The 17,524-nt window shown below is 42.1% G+C and overlaps 1 protein-coding gene across 3 annotated transcripts in view; it reads right to left on the reverse strand.

Moving 5' to 3' along the window:
* The window catches only part of mmp25a (matrix metallopeptidase 25a), a 31,365-nt gene extending 14,857 nt beyond the window's left edge, over positions 1-16,508 (reverse strand). The window contains exons 1-4 of one of the 3 annotated variants that reach the window (XM_070449812.1): positions 16,423-16,508; positions 10,725-16,084; positions 9,897-10,029; positions 9,133-9,280 (exon numbers count right to left, since the gene is read on the reverse strand). In XM_070449812.1, the coding sequence (XP_070305913.1) occupies positions 9,133-9,280; positions 9,897-10,029; positions 10,725-10,826 (383 nt within the window). In that variant the 5' untranslated portion in view covers positions 10,827-16,084; positions 16,423-16,508. Of the gene's footprint in view, positions 1-9,132; positions 9,281-9,896; positions 10,030-10,724 lie in introns of all 3 variants that reach the window. The other 2 variants (XM_070449813.1, XM_024013514.2) reach the window with 2 other exon arrangements.
* Between the last annotated feature and the right edge of the window lie 1,016 nt (positions 16,509-17,524).

Below are 17,524 nucleotides of genomic sequence, written 5' to 3' on the forward strand. Positions count from 1 at the left end.
TCCTTTTAGTCTGAGAAACAGTAACAAATGACCCCTATTAAATGGGCGGCAGGTAGCCTAGTGGTTAGAGCGTTGGACTAGTAACCGAAAGGTTGCAATATCAAATCCCAGAGCTGACAAGTTAAAAATCTMTTCTTCTGCCCCTGAACAAGGCACTGTTCCTAGGCCATTGTTGAAAATAAGAATTTGTTCTTAACTGACTTGCCTAGTTAAATAAAAGTTTTTTTTWAAATGCTTGTACTGTAAACAACTAAAAGAGTATGTATCTTATAAAAATGTKAATGAAAAGTTTGACATCATACGTTTCTTTTTCTTACAACCTTTGTCCATACATCTTTTTCACATCATAACAATCCTTTATCTATTTTTCAGCCTCATCAGTGTGAATGTGTGTGTGTAAAAGTCTTTCAGGGCTGTAACGCTGGGGGTGGTCTGATGACCCTGTGCGAGCAACGCAGGCTTTGTGTGTCTGCGTTCAAATGTTCTTGTCTCACCTGTACAGTGTCAGTTGTGTCAGTCAAAGAGTCAGTTACCACCTGAGATGGTGTTTCTGTAGCAACTCATGCTCTCAACTGATCCCCGTGTCATATGTGGACTGTCAGTGTCTCTGCCTATCACTTTGTAAGATACTGGACCTGTCTGTGGCAAACTCAGGTTTCCATCTCGGTCCTCCTCCCATTGTATTTCGCAGGTGCACGGCATCATCCACTCCAAATGACCTTTCCACTGTACGTTGGTCATGGTTAGAGCATTGGGCCAGTAACTGAAAGGTTGCTGGTTTGACTACTCGAGCTGACAAGGTTAAAAATCTGTCGATGTGCCCTTGAGCAAGACACTTAACCCTAATTTGCTCCAGGGGCATCGTACTACTATGGCTGACCCTGTAAAACATCACATTTCACTGCACCTATCCGATGTATGTGACAATATTTTTTGTGACAATATACTTTTACTTGTACTGCTTCCTGCGAAGCACAGCATTGGCTGTGCTGTGTTTGATGAAATTCAGTCTGGTGCGAACATGTCTGCTCAAGAAGAGGTCAGCAGGCGTTTGTCCTGTTGTGCAGTCCGTTGTGGTGCGGTACTGCAGTCAGAACAAGGAGATCTTGTCCTCTATGTCCAGAGTGCTACTGGCAAGCTTTATTAAACCATTTTTGAATGTCTGAACATACCTCTCCTTTTGAAGTTGGGTGTCCATGCGTGCTGGTGGAGTGCAGGATTCCGTTCTACCTCACAAACATCTGGAATTSGTTTGACATGAAAGTTTTCGCATTGTCCATTACGATTTGCTCAGGCAATCCGAATGATGAGAACAACTTCTCAGTCTGGTTATGGTAGCATGTGAAGTGATTTGTGACATTCTGAACACTTCTAACCGTTTAGAGTGTGCGTCAACCACTATCATAAACATGGGCTTGCACAGTCTGTGTAAACATTTAACACTCACCATGGATGCAAAAAGACCTGTCATGGTATTTCACACTTCTTGCAGARCGGCTCCACTTCTCTATATAGTTCTGGCCACCAGACAAAGTATTTGCGAGCAAGTGCTTTTGTTTTTACAAWGTTCTGGTGCCCTGTGTGTATTGCCCCATAAGAAACACCCTCGTTCTACTGACAGCTCATTCCTCCGTGTGTAGAATTTCAAGTTTTCTTCAACCTGTTCAAGCCAACCCTCCATGATATGTTTGTAAACTTTTGAGAGCTCACTCTCCATGTGTGTTGCTCTGGCTATTTGTATAGCGTTCAGCGGTGCTTCCTCAAAGTGCTCTGTTAGCAGTGTGTGGATGTGCGCTGACAAAGTTCCGGCATTTACTGGTCTCAGGTAGAAGTCATACGCTGACAAAATGTTGGCCTACCGCTGGATGCAATCGTAGGGAGGCTCTTGTCAATAAGTTAAATTGTCTCCCCCACAGATACTGATGGAACTTTTTTACTCCATAGATTAGTCCCAACGCTTCCTTTTCAATCTGTGAGTATTTCTTCTAAGCTGGGGCTTCTCTATTTGGCATAATGTGCTGGATGATGGCTACCGTACAATGCGTCACAAGCCAAAGAAAGAGGTACTCACGAGGCACAGATGTCAATTCAATGTCTATTCCATGTTGGCTCAATGTAATTTCATTGAAATGACGTGGAAACAACGTTGATTCAACRAGTGTGTGCCCAGTGGGTAGTTTTGAGTCATYGTGGACTAAGACCTGATCACRCGTTAACAGTTCTTTTCATTTGTTGAAGGTATCCTGTTCCGGTTGTGTGCAACGCCAAGTCACTTGGTCTTTCAGCAACCTGTACAGTGGCGCTAGAACTGTGCTCTGCTGTGGCACAAGAGGTCAATAGTAGTTAACAAGACCCAGAAAGGCCCTCAGCTCCTTCACGTTTGTTCAGGAGGAGGAGGTTTATAACTCTGGCCCGTCATAGGAGGTTCCGAACTGTGGCCCGTCATAGGAGGTTCCGTACTGTGGCCCGTCGTTGGAGATTCCGGACTGTGGCCCGTCGTAGGAGGTTCCAGACTGTGGCCCGTCGTAGGAGGTTCCGGACTGTGGCCCGTCGTTGGAGGTTCCAGACTGTGGCCCGTTGTTGGAGGTTCCGGACTGTGGCCCGTCGCCGGAAGCTCTGGACTGGGTACTGTCGCCGGAAGCTCTGGACTGGGTACTTGTTGCCGGAAGCTCTGAACTGGGTACTGTTGCCGGAAGCTCTGGACTGGTACTGTTGCCGGAAGCTCTGGACTGGGTACTGTCGCGTGGAAGTTCTGGACTGGGTACTGTTGTCGGAAGCTCTGGACTATGGAAGCGCACTGGAAGCCTGATGCGTGGTGCCGGAACTGGTGGTACCGGACTGAGGACACGCACCTCAGAGCGAGTGCGGGGAAGAGGCACAGGCCGTACTGGACTGTGGAAGCGCACTGGGGGCCTGATGCGTGGTGCCGGAACTGGTGGTACCGGGCTGAGGACACGCACCTCAGGGCGAGTGCGGGGAAGAGGCATTGTCAATGTCATAAAAGCAGTTTTGCAACGATCCTCAGGGAGCATCTCGACTTGCCAGTAACCACTGGCAAAGTCTAAAGTGGAAAAGTACTGAGCACCGGCAAGCAAGTCCAAGATCTCATCGATCCTAGGATATAGATAAGCATCTTTTACAGTGTTCTCATTTAACCTTCTGTAATCCGCACAGAACCTGATTGAGCCGTCCTTCTTTCTTACTAACACCACTGGTGCTGCCTATGGACTGCTGGATGGGTTAACTATTCCCCTTTCTAACATATCATGCAAATGCATGTCAAACTCTGCTTGCAGATMAACAAGCACCCGCCTCAATGCTTGTTTGATAGGCCTGGTGTCCCCTGTGTCAATCCTATGCTGGACTAGTTTAGTGCAGCCCAAGTCAAAATCACCAGTGCTAAACATTCCCACATACCTCCCCACCATTTCCTTTACAGCTCTCAGCTGCACCTCAGTTAGCTGGCTGAAATCTATATAAGATAACTAACGAGACTGCCCCAGGAGAGCTCCTGATCGACATGTGTACTTGGTGCATTGAGTTGGTTGGAACATCTCCAGCGCGCTGATAATAAATAATTGTTCATTTAAGTGTAGAATTTCCACGACACTACCAACAGGTTACTTGTATCAGTTACTTTAACGCAGGGCCCAAGAAGACCCTCAATTTTGTCATTGTTTACTGTACCCTCAACTTTACCAGTTATAAACATTTCACTTCTGGAGGGGATAATCGTGTCATTTATCAACACCACTTAACACACTCCCCCTGCCACTCCCCTGAAAATCATGGGAACCTGRTTCCCCAAAACACATGTTTTCTTTTTCACGTCAAGTACAGCCCCATATTTTACCAGAAAGTCTGTCGCTATCAGTACACACTGGTCTGCGTTGCTAGCAACGACAAAATCCCAGGTCAGATTCAATGTTCATGACTGTGGACCAGGTCTCCAAGACTGAGAGAAACTGTCCATTTGCTACTTTAACCATGCTGTGGTATGGTTGCAATGTACCACTCTTATCTCCAGTAGCATTTCTCCATACCTGTTCGTGTACCATGGAAACCTGGACCCCGAGTCCACCATGACCTCATACTCYGAGTCAGCAAATTTGCACTCCAGGTAAACCCCACTCTCCACCACACTTGATGTAATTCTCGCTGTGGACTGGTCAGCTGTGCATGTAGTTGAAGCCGATGCTGCGCTGACATGGAAAAGGAAAGGACAGTTTTTTTCATGTGCAATGACATTTCCAGCAGGCCCTGCTATTGGTCGACGTAGGTCGTGCTCTGTCGCTCCCGGGGAAGCTAGATCTCCCTCTCCCTGGTCCGGTCTGTATCCTCCCGTGGCGTTTGCCGTTGCTACTGTAGAAGACCCTGGAAACGCTCTGCTGCTTTGGTATGTCTGCCTCTGATGTGGCTGCCTCGCTGCCAGATACTGCACCTTAGTCCGCAACTGTGCAACGCTCTCACACAATGACTCGAACATCTCTTTTGTAACTCTGACACTGTCTCCAACTGGAGGCAGAGTAACCTTGCTTGTACCACACATGTACACTTTTTATTGTGCAGTGTCTTCACTTTCCAGCATTTCTAGCTGCTTTATCTGATCAAGCTCTGTAGCAATACTAATTGCCTCTTCCAACGTTTTTGGTACTGCCTTGAGCAGGTGCATACGCAGATCACTGCACCCAATGTGTGCAATAAAATGGTCTCGTGCCAGCGAATTACGTGTGCTCGTGCTATAATCTGGCTATAAAGCCTTTGAAGCTAYCCTGCTTAAATCATGCCCAAAGTCATGAATGCACTCAACGAATTTACCTTTTCTTTCCTGAGAAAATGCATGATTCCAGTCAGCATGTTCTGGTGGCTCAAAATGCCTCTGCAAAGCCACTTTCACACTGTTGTAATCATTCTTGGTATGCTGAGGTAAAGTACTACAAAATCTCTGCGCATTTCCCCTCAGCAACAGCATGAGAAAGTTCAAACGATCTACCGCTCACCATCCATTCACTTGCGCTGCTAACTCAAATTGTTCAATCCAAACAGTCCATTCATCTTTTTTTCCCCTCGAAAGATTCTGACATGAACACCGGCTGGTCAATCCGACTGTCCATGGCACCCAGCTGATCCACCACCGGCTGTCGGTCGGTCAGTGGTTGTCGATTGCTGTTCCCGGGTTGTTCAACTTTTCCCTCCATTTTCCAATGCAGCTAACCAGCTAAAATTAGCCAAGCTCGTAAGTTGTTAGCTAGTTGACGTACTGATCCCACCATTGCCACCAATTTGTAACGATCCTGTAAAGCCACCGAAAATCACACATAGTTTGTTGACTAGCGTAAACAGTCCTAGGACACGGATTTCCCATAAATAACCAAGTTGTGATTTATTTGGATGAACACAGACAGTGCACCCCAGCACTGACCTGCCGCACAATCGCCTCACCAAAAACTCTCCCTCAGTATGCTCCAGCATCCTCACATACAGCAACTCATTTGCATAACAGTGTGTGATAGCCTGAGAGACTTTTGAATGTGTAAAACATTAAACTATGAAAGAGCAAGTTGATAAAGATATTTTGGATTCCCAGTAGATTACAACGGCATTGGACAAATAGTTGCTTCTAGCTGGTTGTTGATCATAGCTAGACAGCCATTTTCAAGTCTTGCTGTAGACTTTCAAGTCAATTMAAGTCAAAGCTGTAACTAGGCCACTCAGGAACATTTAATGTCGTCTTGGTAAGCAACTCCAGTGTTTTATGTTATTGTCCTGCTGAAAGGTGAATGTCTCCCAGTGTCTATTGGAAAGCAGACTGAGCCAGGTTTTCCTCTAGGAGTTTMCCTGTGCTTAGTTCTATTTCATTTATTTTTATCCTATAAAAATTCCCTATTCCTTGCCGATAATAAGCATACCCATGACATGATGCAGCCACCACCATTCTTGAAAATATGAAGAGGGGTACTTAGTGATYTGTTGTGTTGGATTTGCCTCAAACATAACACTTTTTACTCAGGACATAAAGTACATTTATTTAGTGCTTTATTGCAAACAGGATGCATGTTTTGGAATATTTTTATTCTGTACAGGCTTCCTTCTTTTCACTCTGTAATTTAGGTTAGTATTGTGGAGTAACTACAATATTTTTGATCTATCATCAGTTTTCTCCTATCACAGCCATTAAATTCTGTAATTGGTTTAAAGTCACCATTGGCCTCATGGTGAAATCCCTGAGAGGTTTCCTTCCTCTTCGGCACCTGAGTTAGGAAGGACGACTGTATCTTTGTAGTAACTGGGTGTATTGATCCACCATCCAAAGTGTAATTAATAACTTCACCATGCTCAAAGGGATATTCAATGTCTGCTTTTTATTTTATTTTTACCCACCTACCAATTGGGGCCCTTCTTTGTGAGGCATTGGAAAATCTCCCTAGTCTTTGTGGTTGAATCTGTGTTAGAAATTCACTGCTCGACTGAGGGACCTTACAGATAATTTTATGCGTGGGYTACAGAGATGAGGTATTCATTCAAAAAACATGTTAAACACTATTATTGTAAACAGAATGAATCCATGCAACTTATCATGTGACTTTTTAAGCATATTTTTACRCCTGAACTTCTTTAGGCTTGCCATYAGAAAGGAGTTGAATATTTATTGACTTTTAGCTTCAAATMTMGTATTAATTTGTAAAAAGTTCTAAAAACATGATTCAACTTTTACATTATGGGGTATTTTGTYTAGACCAGTGACACAAAATCTCAATTTAATCTATTTTAAATTCAGGRTGTAACACAATACAATGTGGAAAAAGATAATGGGTGTAAATACTTTCTGAAGGCACTGTAAATGCATTAACGAAACATTATTTATAAAAYTAAATCTATTTGTGGTTTTTAAACTCTATAATTTGTTTACAAGCTTGAAAGCTGTACTTTTAGTTTATGGTTGACACAGCTTGTTGGCCATTAGARAATCTGTGTTTCTCAACTAGTTCAAATCACATGAATGCATCCAACTGGTATTTACAAATTCACTACTGGTAAATGTCCACCTCGCACATGGTTAAAAACGCAGGATCAGAGTGAAAGCGTTACTTTTTGTGTACCTTTATTTAACTAGGCAAATCAGTTAAGAACACGTTCTTATTTACAATGACGGCCTACACCGGCCAAACCCGGATGACGCTGGGCCAATTGTGCACCGCCCTATGGGACTCCCAATCACAGCCGGTTGTGATACAGCCTGGAATCYAACCAGGGTGTCTGTAGTGACGCCTCTAGCACTGAGATGCAGTGCCTTAGACCGCTGTGCCACTCGAGTGCCCTACAGTGCCCAATATAACAATCCGGTCAGAGCAGACAATGCAAGGAACATTGTGAATGCTGAACATTGTGTTTTCCCYCTGTACCAAAACCGAACTGTGAACGTAAAACCACAATARCTACTGATACGTGGGTTTGGTGAACCGATACACCCCTATTAGGAACTTTAAAAAATAATATATGTTTCAATATGAACATCTCCACATAGCCTATCTTCCCTATAGGTTTACATTAAAAATACAGTTCTAAAAATGTAATACGTTTTAGTTTGTATCGATGGTTGTTCGTCTTATCTCAATCGCCCACTGGAGTTTATAATTGACTAATTAGCCACTTTTTTTACCACTTACATCACTGATATCAATACAAAATCTTAATACTCTAATATTTCATGTGAATGTGATAATGCAATGACTGTGTGCTCCATTGATGTCTGTTTGTGCGGAGCTTGATTAGTAATGCCTKGGAATAGAAACATGAACGCTATGTAATTTGAGAAAATAAATATCTATGTGAAGGGTTGATGATTTTATACAATTCATCATTACAACTGACTGAACAGTTGCTGATTCTGTGTGTCATTGTGAATAATGAATCATATTTCCCCCCTTTTAGGGGTATAACATTACAATTGTATAGCTAATAGTGTTTGTAGATCCCTCTCTTTCCGGAACTCACTGAAACTCAAACCCTGGTATATGGCCCTGCCTGCATATACAGTACAATTCATAAGACAAAATCAATCAAAATACGATACAATGTAAAACAAACTAAAATGCAGCACAACACAAATATTCTAGAAAAACTGTTACATTCTTCAGTAAGAAGGTCCCCAAGCAATATTTTAAATTGCCGAGCTGTACCAGAACATCCAATTCTAATGTATTTTGTAGTTGGTTCCAGCAATGAGGTGTATTAAAACTAAAAYRGGATTATCCTAGTTTGGTGAGGACKTGAGGAACCTCAAGAGTTAACCAATCCTGTGAACYGGTTTGGTATCTCATGCTTTTATACTTTAACAAGTTAGGTAAGTCGGGAGCTTAGTAGTAGAGCTTTGGAAACAAAAAGGGAGRAATGAAGTGATCTACGCGATTTTAATAATGAGGACCAGCCAACCTTTTGATACAGGACACAGTGATGAGCATTAAAACAGTCACCTGTGATAAAATGAAGGGCACTATGGTAGATGGCATCCAAAGGTTTATGAGTAATGGCTGCTGCATTCTGGTAAATGGTGTCACAATAGTCAAGAACTGGCAGGAAAGTTGAGTGTACTGTACAATTGGCTTCCTGCTATTTAGGGACAGGCAAGACCCATTTCTAAAAAAAGAAGCCCACTTTAAATCTTAGCTTTTTAACTAGCACATCTCTGTTTGTTAAATGTTAAATCGAGTGGAGATTATTATGMCCTAGTATGTGCCACGTAAACAGCTGGTAAGTGAGTGGTTTTGAAATCTGGTAACTAAGTTCATTCGGAATCTGGTAACTGGTGTTCTAGACATTGTCAAAAAACATGGTGTATAATTAAGCAATAAAACCAGAGAAGGTGTAGTATATTGCCAATATACCACGGCTAAGGGCTGTTATTATGCACAGCGCAACGCAGAGTGCCTGGATGCAGCCATTAGCCTTGGTATATTGGCCATATACCACAAACCCCCGAGATGCCTTATTGCTATTATAACGGTTTACCAACSTAATTAGAACAGTAAACAGTCATTTATTGTCATACCTGTGGTATACGGTCTGATATACCACGGCATTCAGAGCTCAAACCAACCAGTTTATAACTAGCATTTTTCAGCGACATCATACCTCCAGGTGATATCATTCTTTTTCCAGCTCAGCCCGGTCAAAGCATATCTCTTTTTCCTCTTCCTCCTTCTCTTCCTCAGGTCTTCCGTTCCGACAATGTCAGGCAGGGAACAGCGAGGGGTCTTCATCAAAGAAAGAGTAGCATGGTCTGAGGGAAGAGAGGGAGGGGGCCAGAGAGAGGGGGAGAGATAGAGGACATTCATATTTTTATAATTATATTCTATTCTTTCATCAGTGTGTACAATAACAGTTAGGGTGGAGAAACAAAGATGACGTTATCCAGGCTCACTCTATATATATATATACAGTATATATACTACTGGTCAAAAGTTTTAGAACATCTACTCATTCAAGGGTTTTTCTTTATTTTTACTATTTTCTACATTGTAGAATAATAGTGAAGACATCAAAACTATGAAAGAACACATATGGAGTCATGTAGTAATCAKAAAAGTGTTGAGATTTGAGATTCTTCAAATAGCCACCCTTTGCCTTGATGACAGCTTTGCACACTCTAGACATTCTCTCAACCAGCTTCTCCTGGAATGCTTTTCCAACAGTCTTGAAGGAGTTCCCACATATGCTGAGCACTTGTTGGCTGCTTTTCCTTCACTGTGCAGTCCGATATATATATTTTAATAAAACATATTTTTTTTTACTATTTTGTTTAATAACATTTAGGTATTTTGTCCATTTAGCAGTAAAACTTTTTCCAATTAAACATAATTAGACTCAGGGATGCAAAAGTATGCTAAAGAGTTTACCCAGTATTCCTGTCTCCTCTAGCCCAGCAAACCTCTGCATCTGGCGGAGAGCTTTCTGGATGCCCTCCCTGGTCTGGAGCCTCTCTGTGCGGGGGTCCGGAGGGGGCAGGTACCCATACCGACTCAGCCAGTCCTCCACAGAGAGAGAGACACACATACATGCACAGAGTGATTCCTAATTACTTGATATATTACAGAATATTTTCCACAATAATGTGAAGAAAGCATTTTTTTTTTTTAAGAAGTGCGTTTGCGTGTGTATATGTGGAAGAAACACAAATGTTTGTGCAAAAAGACAGCTCAAGAATGACACCATACACACACATACATGTACACACACTCTCTCACACACACACTGTGAAACTATCTCCAGTATGCATATACACTGGCCTCAGTTCCAAGGAATATTGTAAACATGCACCACTTTATGCAATTTATTGTTCAACATTAGCCAGCCCACATTTATTTGAGTCCAATGAGCTTTTCTTGTTTAAAACACATAAATACCACAAGCTTTTCTTTACGTTTAAAACACATAAATGAAGCATAACATTTATGGGCAACACCACAGTCAAATAATTCTATGCAAATGGCAGTATGGATCTAGTGTAAATCATTAGTAGAGTCCCAATACTAGCATTGAACAAAGTATGCCAATCTGGATATTTGAACAATGCCTATGTATGAAAACGTATTTAATATCTAATGTGTACATCTCACATCACATGTCATATGAATCTGAGGGAATGTCATAAATGCGAATAATGAAGGTTATTAAATTAGTTGTCATTATTGGACCGGAAGAAGCGTGCAGGGTTTCCTACTTACCACTCCACGAGAGTACTGGTCAGCCGTTGGGGCACACAGCCCGATTGAGATTGTTAGAAGGAGCCCTGCTCCGCTCACCAAGAGCAGACGATTATAACACATAACTAACCTGAAAATGCGTTTGCTCACCACGACCTCTCGTAAAGATGGGCTACARAGGATGTCCGGTTCATTCCACAGAGTGTGTGACCACTTAAGCAGTCAAATGCTTGACTCATAACCGCCGGCTTCTCYTAGGATACTCAACCTGGAACCTTTGCAGCTCTCTGGATAACTCTGACGAATCAAATAAATAAATAGATACAAACAACCTTTTTCCTGAGTAAGCAGAGAAAGCACAAGATGGAGAACAGTTCCTCAGAATAGTTGAAGATGCTTCTTTAGCAGAGCTCTGTCTCTGTCTGTTTTTCTCTTGCAACATCCCCTGAGACTAGGCTGGGCCTGCGCATAGATGGACATACTGTATAGATCAATAGGATGCACTTATAGTCAGCAGCCCCACCCCACCCTTTTTTTCTGGGTTCATTTTCTCATCCACTCCATTCTGGTAAACACACACACATACACTTTCTGTTTCCTCTCACTCTGCAGAGCACTTGTTTAGAAGGTGGACATGTAAACAGCTTGTCCTGTATATTGCTCTATATACCCCATCCTGAAAAGGAGCTGTCCCACACTGCATCGAACCCATACCCCGCCTCTGATCTGGGGATGATAAGTTCAAGAGTTCAAACGTCTTCATAGAGTATGTCCAAATTGATGCCAAACGATGATGTCATCGGCGTACAGAGGCGACGGCAAACCGGCAAGAGAACTGACCCTGTGTCATACACATACCCACATGAATTCAGCAGAACCCACAACAAAGACGGTAACAGTATTCACCACATATTTTTCATTCAAAGCAGAGAGATGTGTATCTTTTTGTGTCACCGCTGTAAAGGGCCAGACGAGATGAAGGAGAGAGGAGGGATGGAATGTAAGAAATAATCAATAGAGGGTCTGAGAGAGGATATGAATGGGGGCGAAGTATGGAAAGTGTGGGGGGGGGGGGGGGGTGATGAGGTCCTGAAACAGTGGGTTCCACTCCTTCATGTTTGCTGGGACTGATGTTTGACACCCCCCGGGGAGAATTCCAACCTGTTGAGTATTGTCTTTATAAAAATAGATTAGATAGAGGATGTTTATGAGGAAGATTAAAACAGAGGAAGACAGCTGGGGATTTACGGAAAGAGAACTCAATACATACACAACATGACCAAAAGTATGTGGACACCTGCTTGTCAAACATCTCATTCGAAAATCATGGGTAATTATGGAGTTGGTCCCCCCTTTCCTGATATTACAGCCTCCAATCTTCTGCAAAGGCTTTCCATTAGATGTTGGAACATTGCTGCAGGGACTTTCTTCCATTAAACCACAAGCGCATTAGTGAGGTCGGGCACTGATGTTGGGTGATTAGGACTGGCTCACAGTTGGCATTCCAATTCATCCCAAGGGTGTTTGATGGGGTTGAGGTCAGGGCTCTCTGCAGGCCAGTCAAGTTCTTCCACACCAATCTCAACAAACGATCTCTGTATAGACTTTGCCTTGTGCACAGGGGCATTGTCATGCTGAAACAGGAAAGGGCATTCCCCAAACTGTTGGCATAAAGTTGGAAGCACAGAATCGTCTAGAATGTCATTGTACGCTGTAGCGTTAAGATTTCCCTTCACTGGAACTAAGGGGCCTAGCTCGACCCATGAAAACAGCCCAAGACCATTATTCCTCCTCCCCCAAACTTTACAGTTGCAACTATGCATTCGGGCAGGTGGCGTTCTCCTGGCATCTCATATTGCTCAAATAAACAGCAAATTTGGTTTAAAAAAAACAGATAAAGCAACACGTCATGGCAAAACGCCTCTCCCCTATTTGACCTAGTTTCTGTGTATGCATTGATATGTAGGCTATGTGTGCCTTTAAAATTATGTAGTTCTGTCCTTGAGCTGTTCTTGTATATTAATGTTTTGTATTATGTCATTCTGTATTATGTTTTATGTGAACCCCAGGAAGAGTAGCTGCCACTTTTGCAACAGCTAATGGGGATCCTAATAAAATACCAAACCCAGATTTGTCTGTCGGACTGCCAGATGGTGAAGCGTGATTCATCACTCCAGAGAACGTGTTTCTATTGCTCCATAGTCCAACGGCAGTGAGTTTACACCACATCAGCCGACACTTGGCATTGCACATGGTGATATTAAGCTTGTGTGCGGCAAATCGTCCATGGAAACACATTTCATGAAGCTCCAGATGAACAGTTGTTGAGCTGATGTTGCTTCCAGAGGCAGTTTGGAACTCGGTAGTGAGTGTTGCAACTGAGGACAGATGTTATTTACGCGCTATCCGCTTCAGCACTCGGCGGTCCCATTCGGGGAGCTTGTGTGGCCTATCACTTCGTGGCTGAGCCGTTGTTGCTCCGAGACATTTCCACTTCACAATAACAACACTTACAGTTGACTGGGGCAGCTCTTGCAGGGCAGAAATTTGGCAACAGCACACCAGACAACCAAATGGAAAATCTAAGTTAGCTAGGCCAGTCTGCGTGTGTGTTTGTATTTAATATCTTATTCTAGAACACAAATGGAACATTTTAATTGGAACAAGAATCAACCACCTTTATGCATATAATTTGATTTCCATGTACTGCACCTCACTGAACTCTCGAGCAGGTGACTTGATGGTTTGGTGTGCTATGTTTAGGGATAAAAAAACGACCTCCTGACTCTAGAGCACAGCAGTGTGTACGTGTGTGTACATTAGGGATGCAACAGTACAGTGGGCCCACGGTTCGGTATGTATCACGGTTTGTGGGCCACGGTAATGGTACGGTATCTTTATATTTAAGAAAAAAACATCACCCTTTAAACAATGAACTCTTTATTTTTCCTATAGACAAATAAAACTTTCCATTCAGAAAATGGCAGTATGACTGGCTAGGGGAGTCAAGGGGAGAAAAACATTAAATTAAAAGTGCTTCTTAGCTTTGACAACCTGTAGGTGCTTGCCTTCTCTATTTTAAATAAACAGGATACATACTTGTATAGGCAATACAATCTTTGGCTATGAATACTCCCACTGCTTTTGTTATTTCTTTATGTTTTGTTGTTGGAAGGCAGCAGCGAGAGATTGTTGTGTTTTCGCTAACGAGTGGACTCTCCTTGCTCCAGATCCACCTGCAAGGGAGGGCGACGTAAATGACACATCATGTTAGAAGTGTTTCCACTCGAGTAGCCGACAGTGGCAACGCAATGCTTGCAGACTGTACTTTGTTTGTTTACGGTCTTCTTACCCTCGTCATCGTATTGAACGCTGAATCCAAAATGTTCCCACACAGCGGATTTGAAAGACGGCAGTGCTTCTTCAAATTTGCTTCTCTCTGTCTCGCTAGCGCTCGCCATTYTAAACGTTGGAGCTAAGAGAATATTTGTTTTTAGTTTCCCATCTCTTCATGGGACCCATTTAGGGAGGTTTCCTACTGAGATGTCATTGCAAATCGTCCATTGGTTCTCTAGGGGTAGCGTCCCACCTAACCAACAGCCAGTGAAATTGCAGGGCGCCAAATTCAAAACAACAGAAATCTCATAATTAAAATTCCTCAAACATACAAGCATTATACACCATTTTAAAGATAAACCTCTCGTTAATCCAACCAAAGTGTCTGATTTCAAAACGGATTTACGGCGAAAGCACACCTTGCGATTATGTTAGGTCAGTACATAGCCACAGAAATACACAGCCATTTTTTCCAGCCAAAGAGAGAAGTAACAAATCACTAACCTTTGATGATCTTCATCAGATGACACTCATAGGACTTCATGTTACACAATACATYTATGTTTTGTTCGGTAAAGTTCATATTTATATCCAAAAATCTGAGTTTAGGCGGGACGCTACTGTCTCACTTGGCCAAAAGCCAGAGAAAATGCAGCGCACCAAATTCTAATTAATTACTATAAAAATCAAACTTTCATTCAATCATAACATGAAAGATACCAAATTAAAGCTACACGTGTTCTGAATCCAGCCAACATGTCAGAATTCAAATAGGCTTTTCGGCGAAAGCATACGATGCTATTATCTGAGCATAGCACCATAGTAAACAAAAGAGAGAAAACATTTCAACCCTGCAGGRGCGACACAAAACTCAGAAATAAAAATATAATTAATGCCTTACCTTTGACGAGCTTCTGTTGTTGGCACTCCAATATGTCCCATAAACATCACAAATTGTCCTTTTTTTCGATTAATTCCGTCAATATATATCCAAAATGTCCATTTATTTGGCGCGTTTAATCCAGAAAAACACCGGTTCCAACTTGCGCAACGTGACAACAAAATATCTCAAAAGTTACCTGTAAACTTTGCCAAAACATTTCAAACMACTTTTGTAATACAACTTTAGGTATTTTTTAAAGTAAATAATCYATAAAATTGAAGACGGGATGATCTGTGTTCAATACAGGAAGAAAAAAACTCAAGCATGCTTTCTGGTCTTGCACCTCTATCAAACAGTACACATGAAGTGACACTTTTTCAAGATGGCCGTACTTCTTCATTACACTGCAAGCAAGTCCCTTAGAAATCTGGATTCCCAATGAAATCTCATTGAAAACAGTGTGTCCTCAAAAAAAATACATCTGAATGGTTTGTCCTCGGGGTTTCGCCTGCTACATAAGTTATGTTATACTCACAGACATGATTCAAACAGTTTTAGAAACTTCAGAGTGTATTCTATCCAAATCCACTAATAATATGCATATCTTATCTTCTGGGGATGAGTAGCTGGCAGTTTAATTTGGGCATGCTTTTCATCCAAAATTCCGAATGCTGTCCCCTACCCTAGAGAAGTTAAGGGGGAGGGGGTTGCCACATTTTGAGACATTGCTGTGGAGTAAAGTTTGTCAGCCCTCAGGAGCCCCATAATGGCCTGGTGCCCCAAGCAGTTGCCTGCCAAGCCTGTTCACAAGCTGCAAGTCTAATTATGTGGATTTGAATGTACAACATGCGTGTAGTCTGCAACGCAATAAGCACATTTTGGAAATTATAGGAAAATGACAGGCATATCGTAATTCCGCGGTTCACATGTGCGTATTGAACCGTAGGGGGCGTACCGAACCGTTTGACAACATACTGTGTACCGTTGCATCCCTAGTGTGCATGCATATATATGTGCGTGCATGTACGTGTGTACTCACCCATGTCTGCCTCCAGGTCAGGTAGACTATAGATGTGTTCACAGGTGTTCCTGCTGTAGGGGTTGCAGTAGCCGATCTCAAAGTCAAAGGTCTTGAGGATCAGGTCTCTTAAGTCGTGTCTCTCTATCAGACGAAACAGTTCACTACCCTGCTACCCTACCGTAAACTCTAGTCTGAGAGAAAACGCCAGACAGACGTTAATATACACACAGAGCTTAGACATACAGTACAGTCGTTCACAGTCACATGCATGCATACACGTACACACAATTTCAGCTACATTATCAGTACTTACATTAACACAATGTTCCCTCCTACATTAACACAAAAACTCATAACAAAACACATACACATGCTCACATAGACGCATCCACATCTCACATTGATTAACTGCTACTTGAATGAGTCATTATTCACTCATTTTACAGATATAAAAGTCAATATCAAAGGGATAGACTTACGTTGCTCCTATCTCCCTTAGGGCCAGAAAATGCGCGGTGAAACGATACTGCATGAATCTCCTTGGATCAAATTCCATCAAGTCTTAAATTTCTGGCAGAGAGAGAAAGTGAGAAAAAGATAGGGAGAGAAAGAGATGTGGATAGGAAGAGATTGTTGAAACTTGAATGTAGCAAGAACCATTGAATAACCAAAAATACTTTACATTACATTATTTAAGTAATAAAAGACTATTTCAGTAATACTTCAAGAATTGGAAATTGTTTTTATTGTTCATATTCCCGACATCCCTTCACTACCATCCTATCTTCTCTGTATCATTCCAATTTCATTTTTTCGCACAGTGTGAGAAACATAAGGAACACTTCACATATTAATTGGTGGTTGCACACCAGTCATAATTTTCCTGCATACTTGACTCATAACCCGCAGGCCTCGAGGTTATATCAGCAGGGCGGCAGATTTAGGGTCATAAAATATTGTATTGATGAAGGGTGGTGGGTGGGTGGTGGGTGGGTGGTGGGAGGGTTGAATAAAGAGAGAACAATACCTTAAATGAATAAATATATCTATAGGCTACGGGTTATAGGTTTTTCTTTCATTATTTTAGGCTATCTCGCATTAGCGCGGTAAGCCTAAGTTTAGGGTCTGACATAGGCTTACAAGTGCCAAATAGCTACCCAATCGCCAAATGCTTTTGGGAAGGGTTAGAAAAAGTTAATGTCATCCACTGAGGCAAAAAGGACAATGTCAGTGGTTAATTCAAGAGAAAAGCTGCAAATGGAGAGTTAAAAATAGAGAGAAGGGAGAGCCGAAAAAGTCATGTTTTGGAAAGATTTGGTAAAGTGGAAAAAGAGGAGGATAGCAGCACCGGCTATGTAATGTGTGATGGTACTTCAAGGGAACTGTAGCCTACTATTCAGATGGGTTAAATGGAAACTGAAATCTAGACACTGACTGTAGGTCTATGACCTCTTTCAAAATACAAAAATTATCTCTGTATGAGCAATTTGCATCATATGACGCAAAATGCATCATACTGGATCATTTCTGTATTTTGAAAGTTACATATCTTTTTTATTTATTTATATATATTTTTTTACT

Source organism: Salvelinus sp. IW2-2015, linkage group LG20 (assembly GCF_002910315.2).
Source record: "Salvelinus sp. IW2-2015 linkage group LG20, ASM291031v2, whole genome shotgun sequence".
Classification (NCBI taxonomy): domain Eukaryota; kingdom Metazoa; phylum Chordata; class Actinopteri; order Salmoniformes; family Salmonidae; genus Salvelinus; species Salvelinus sp. IW2-2015.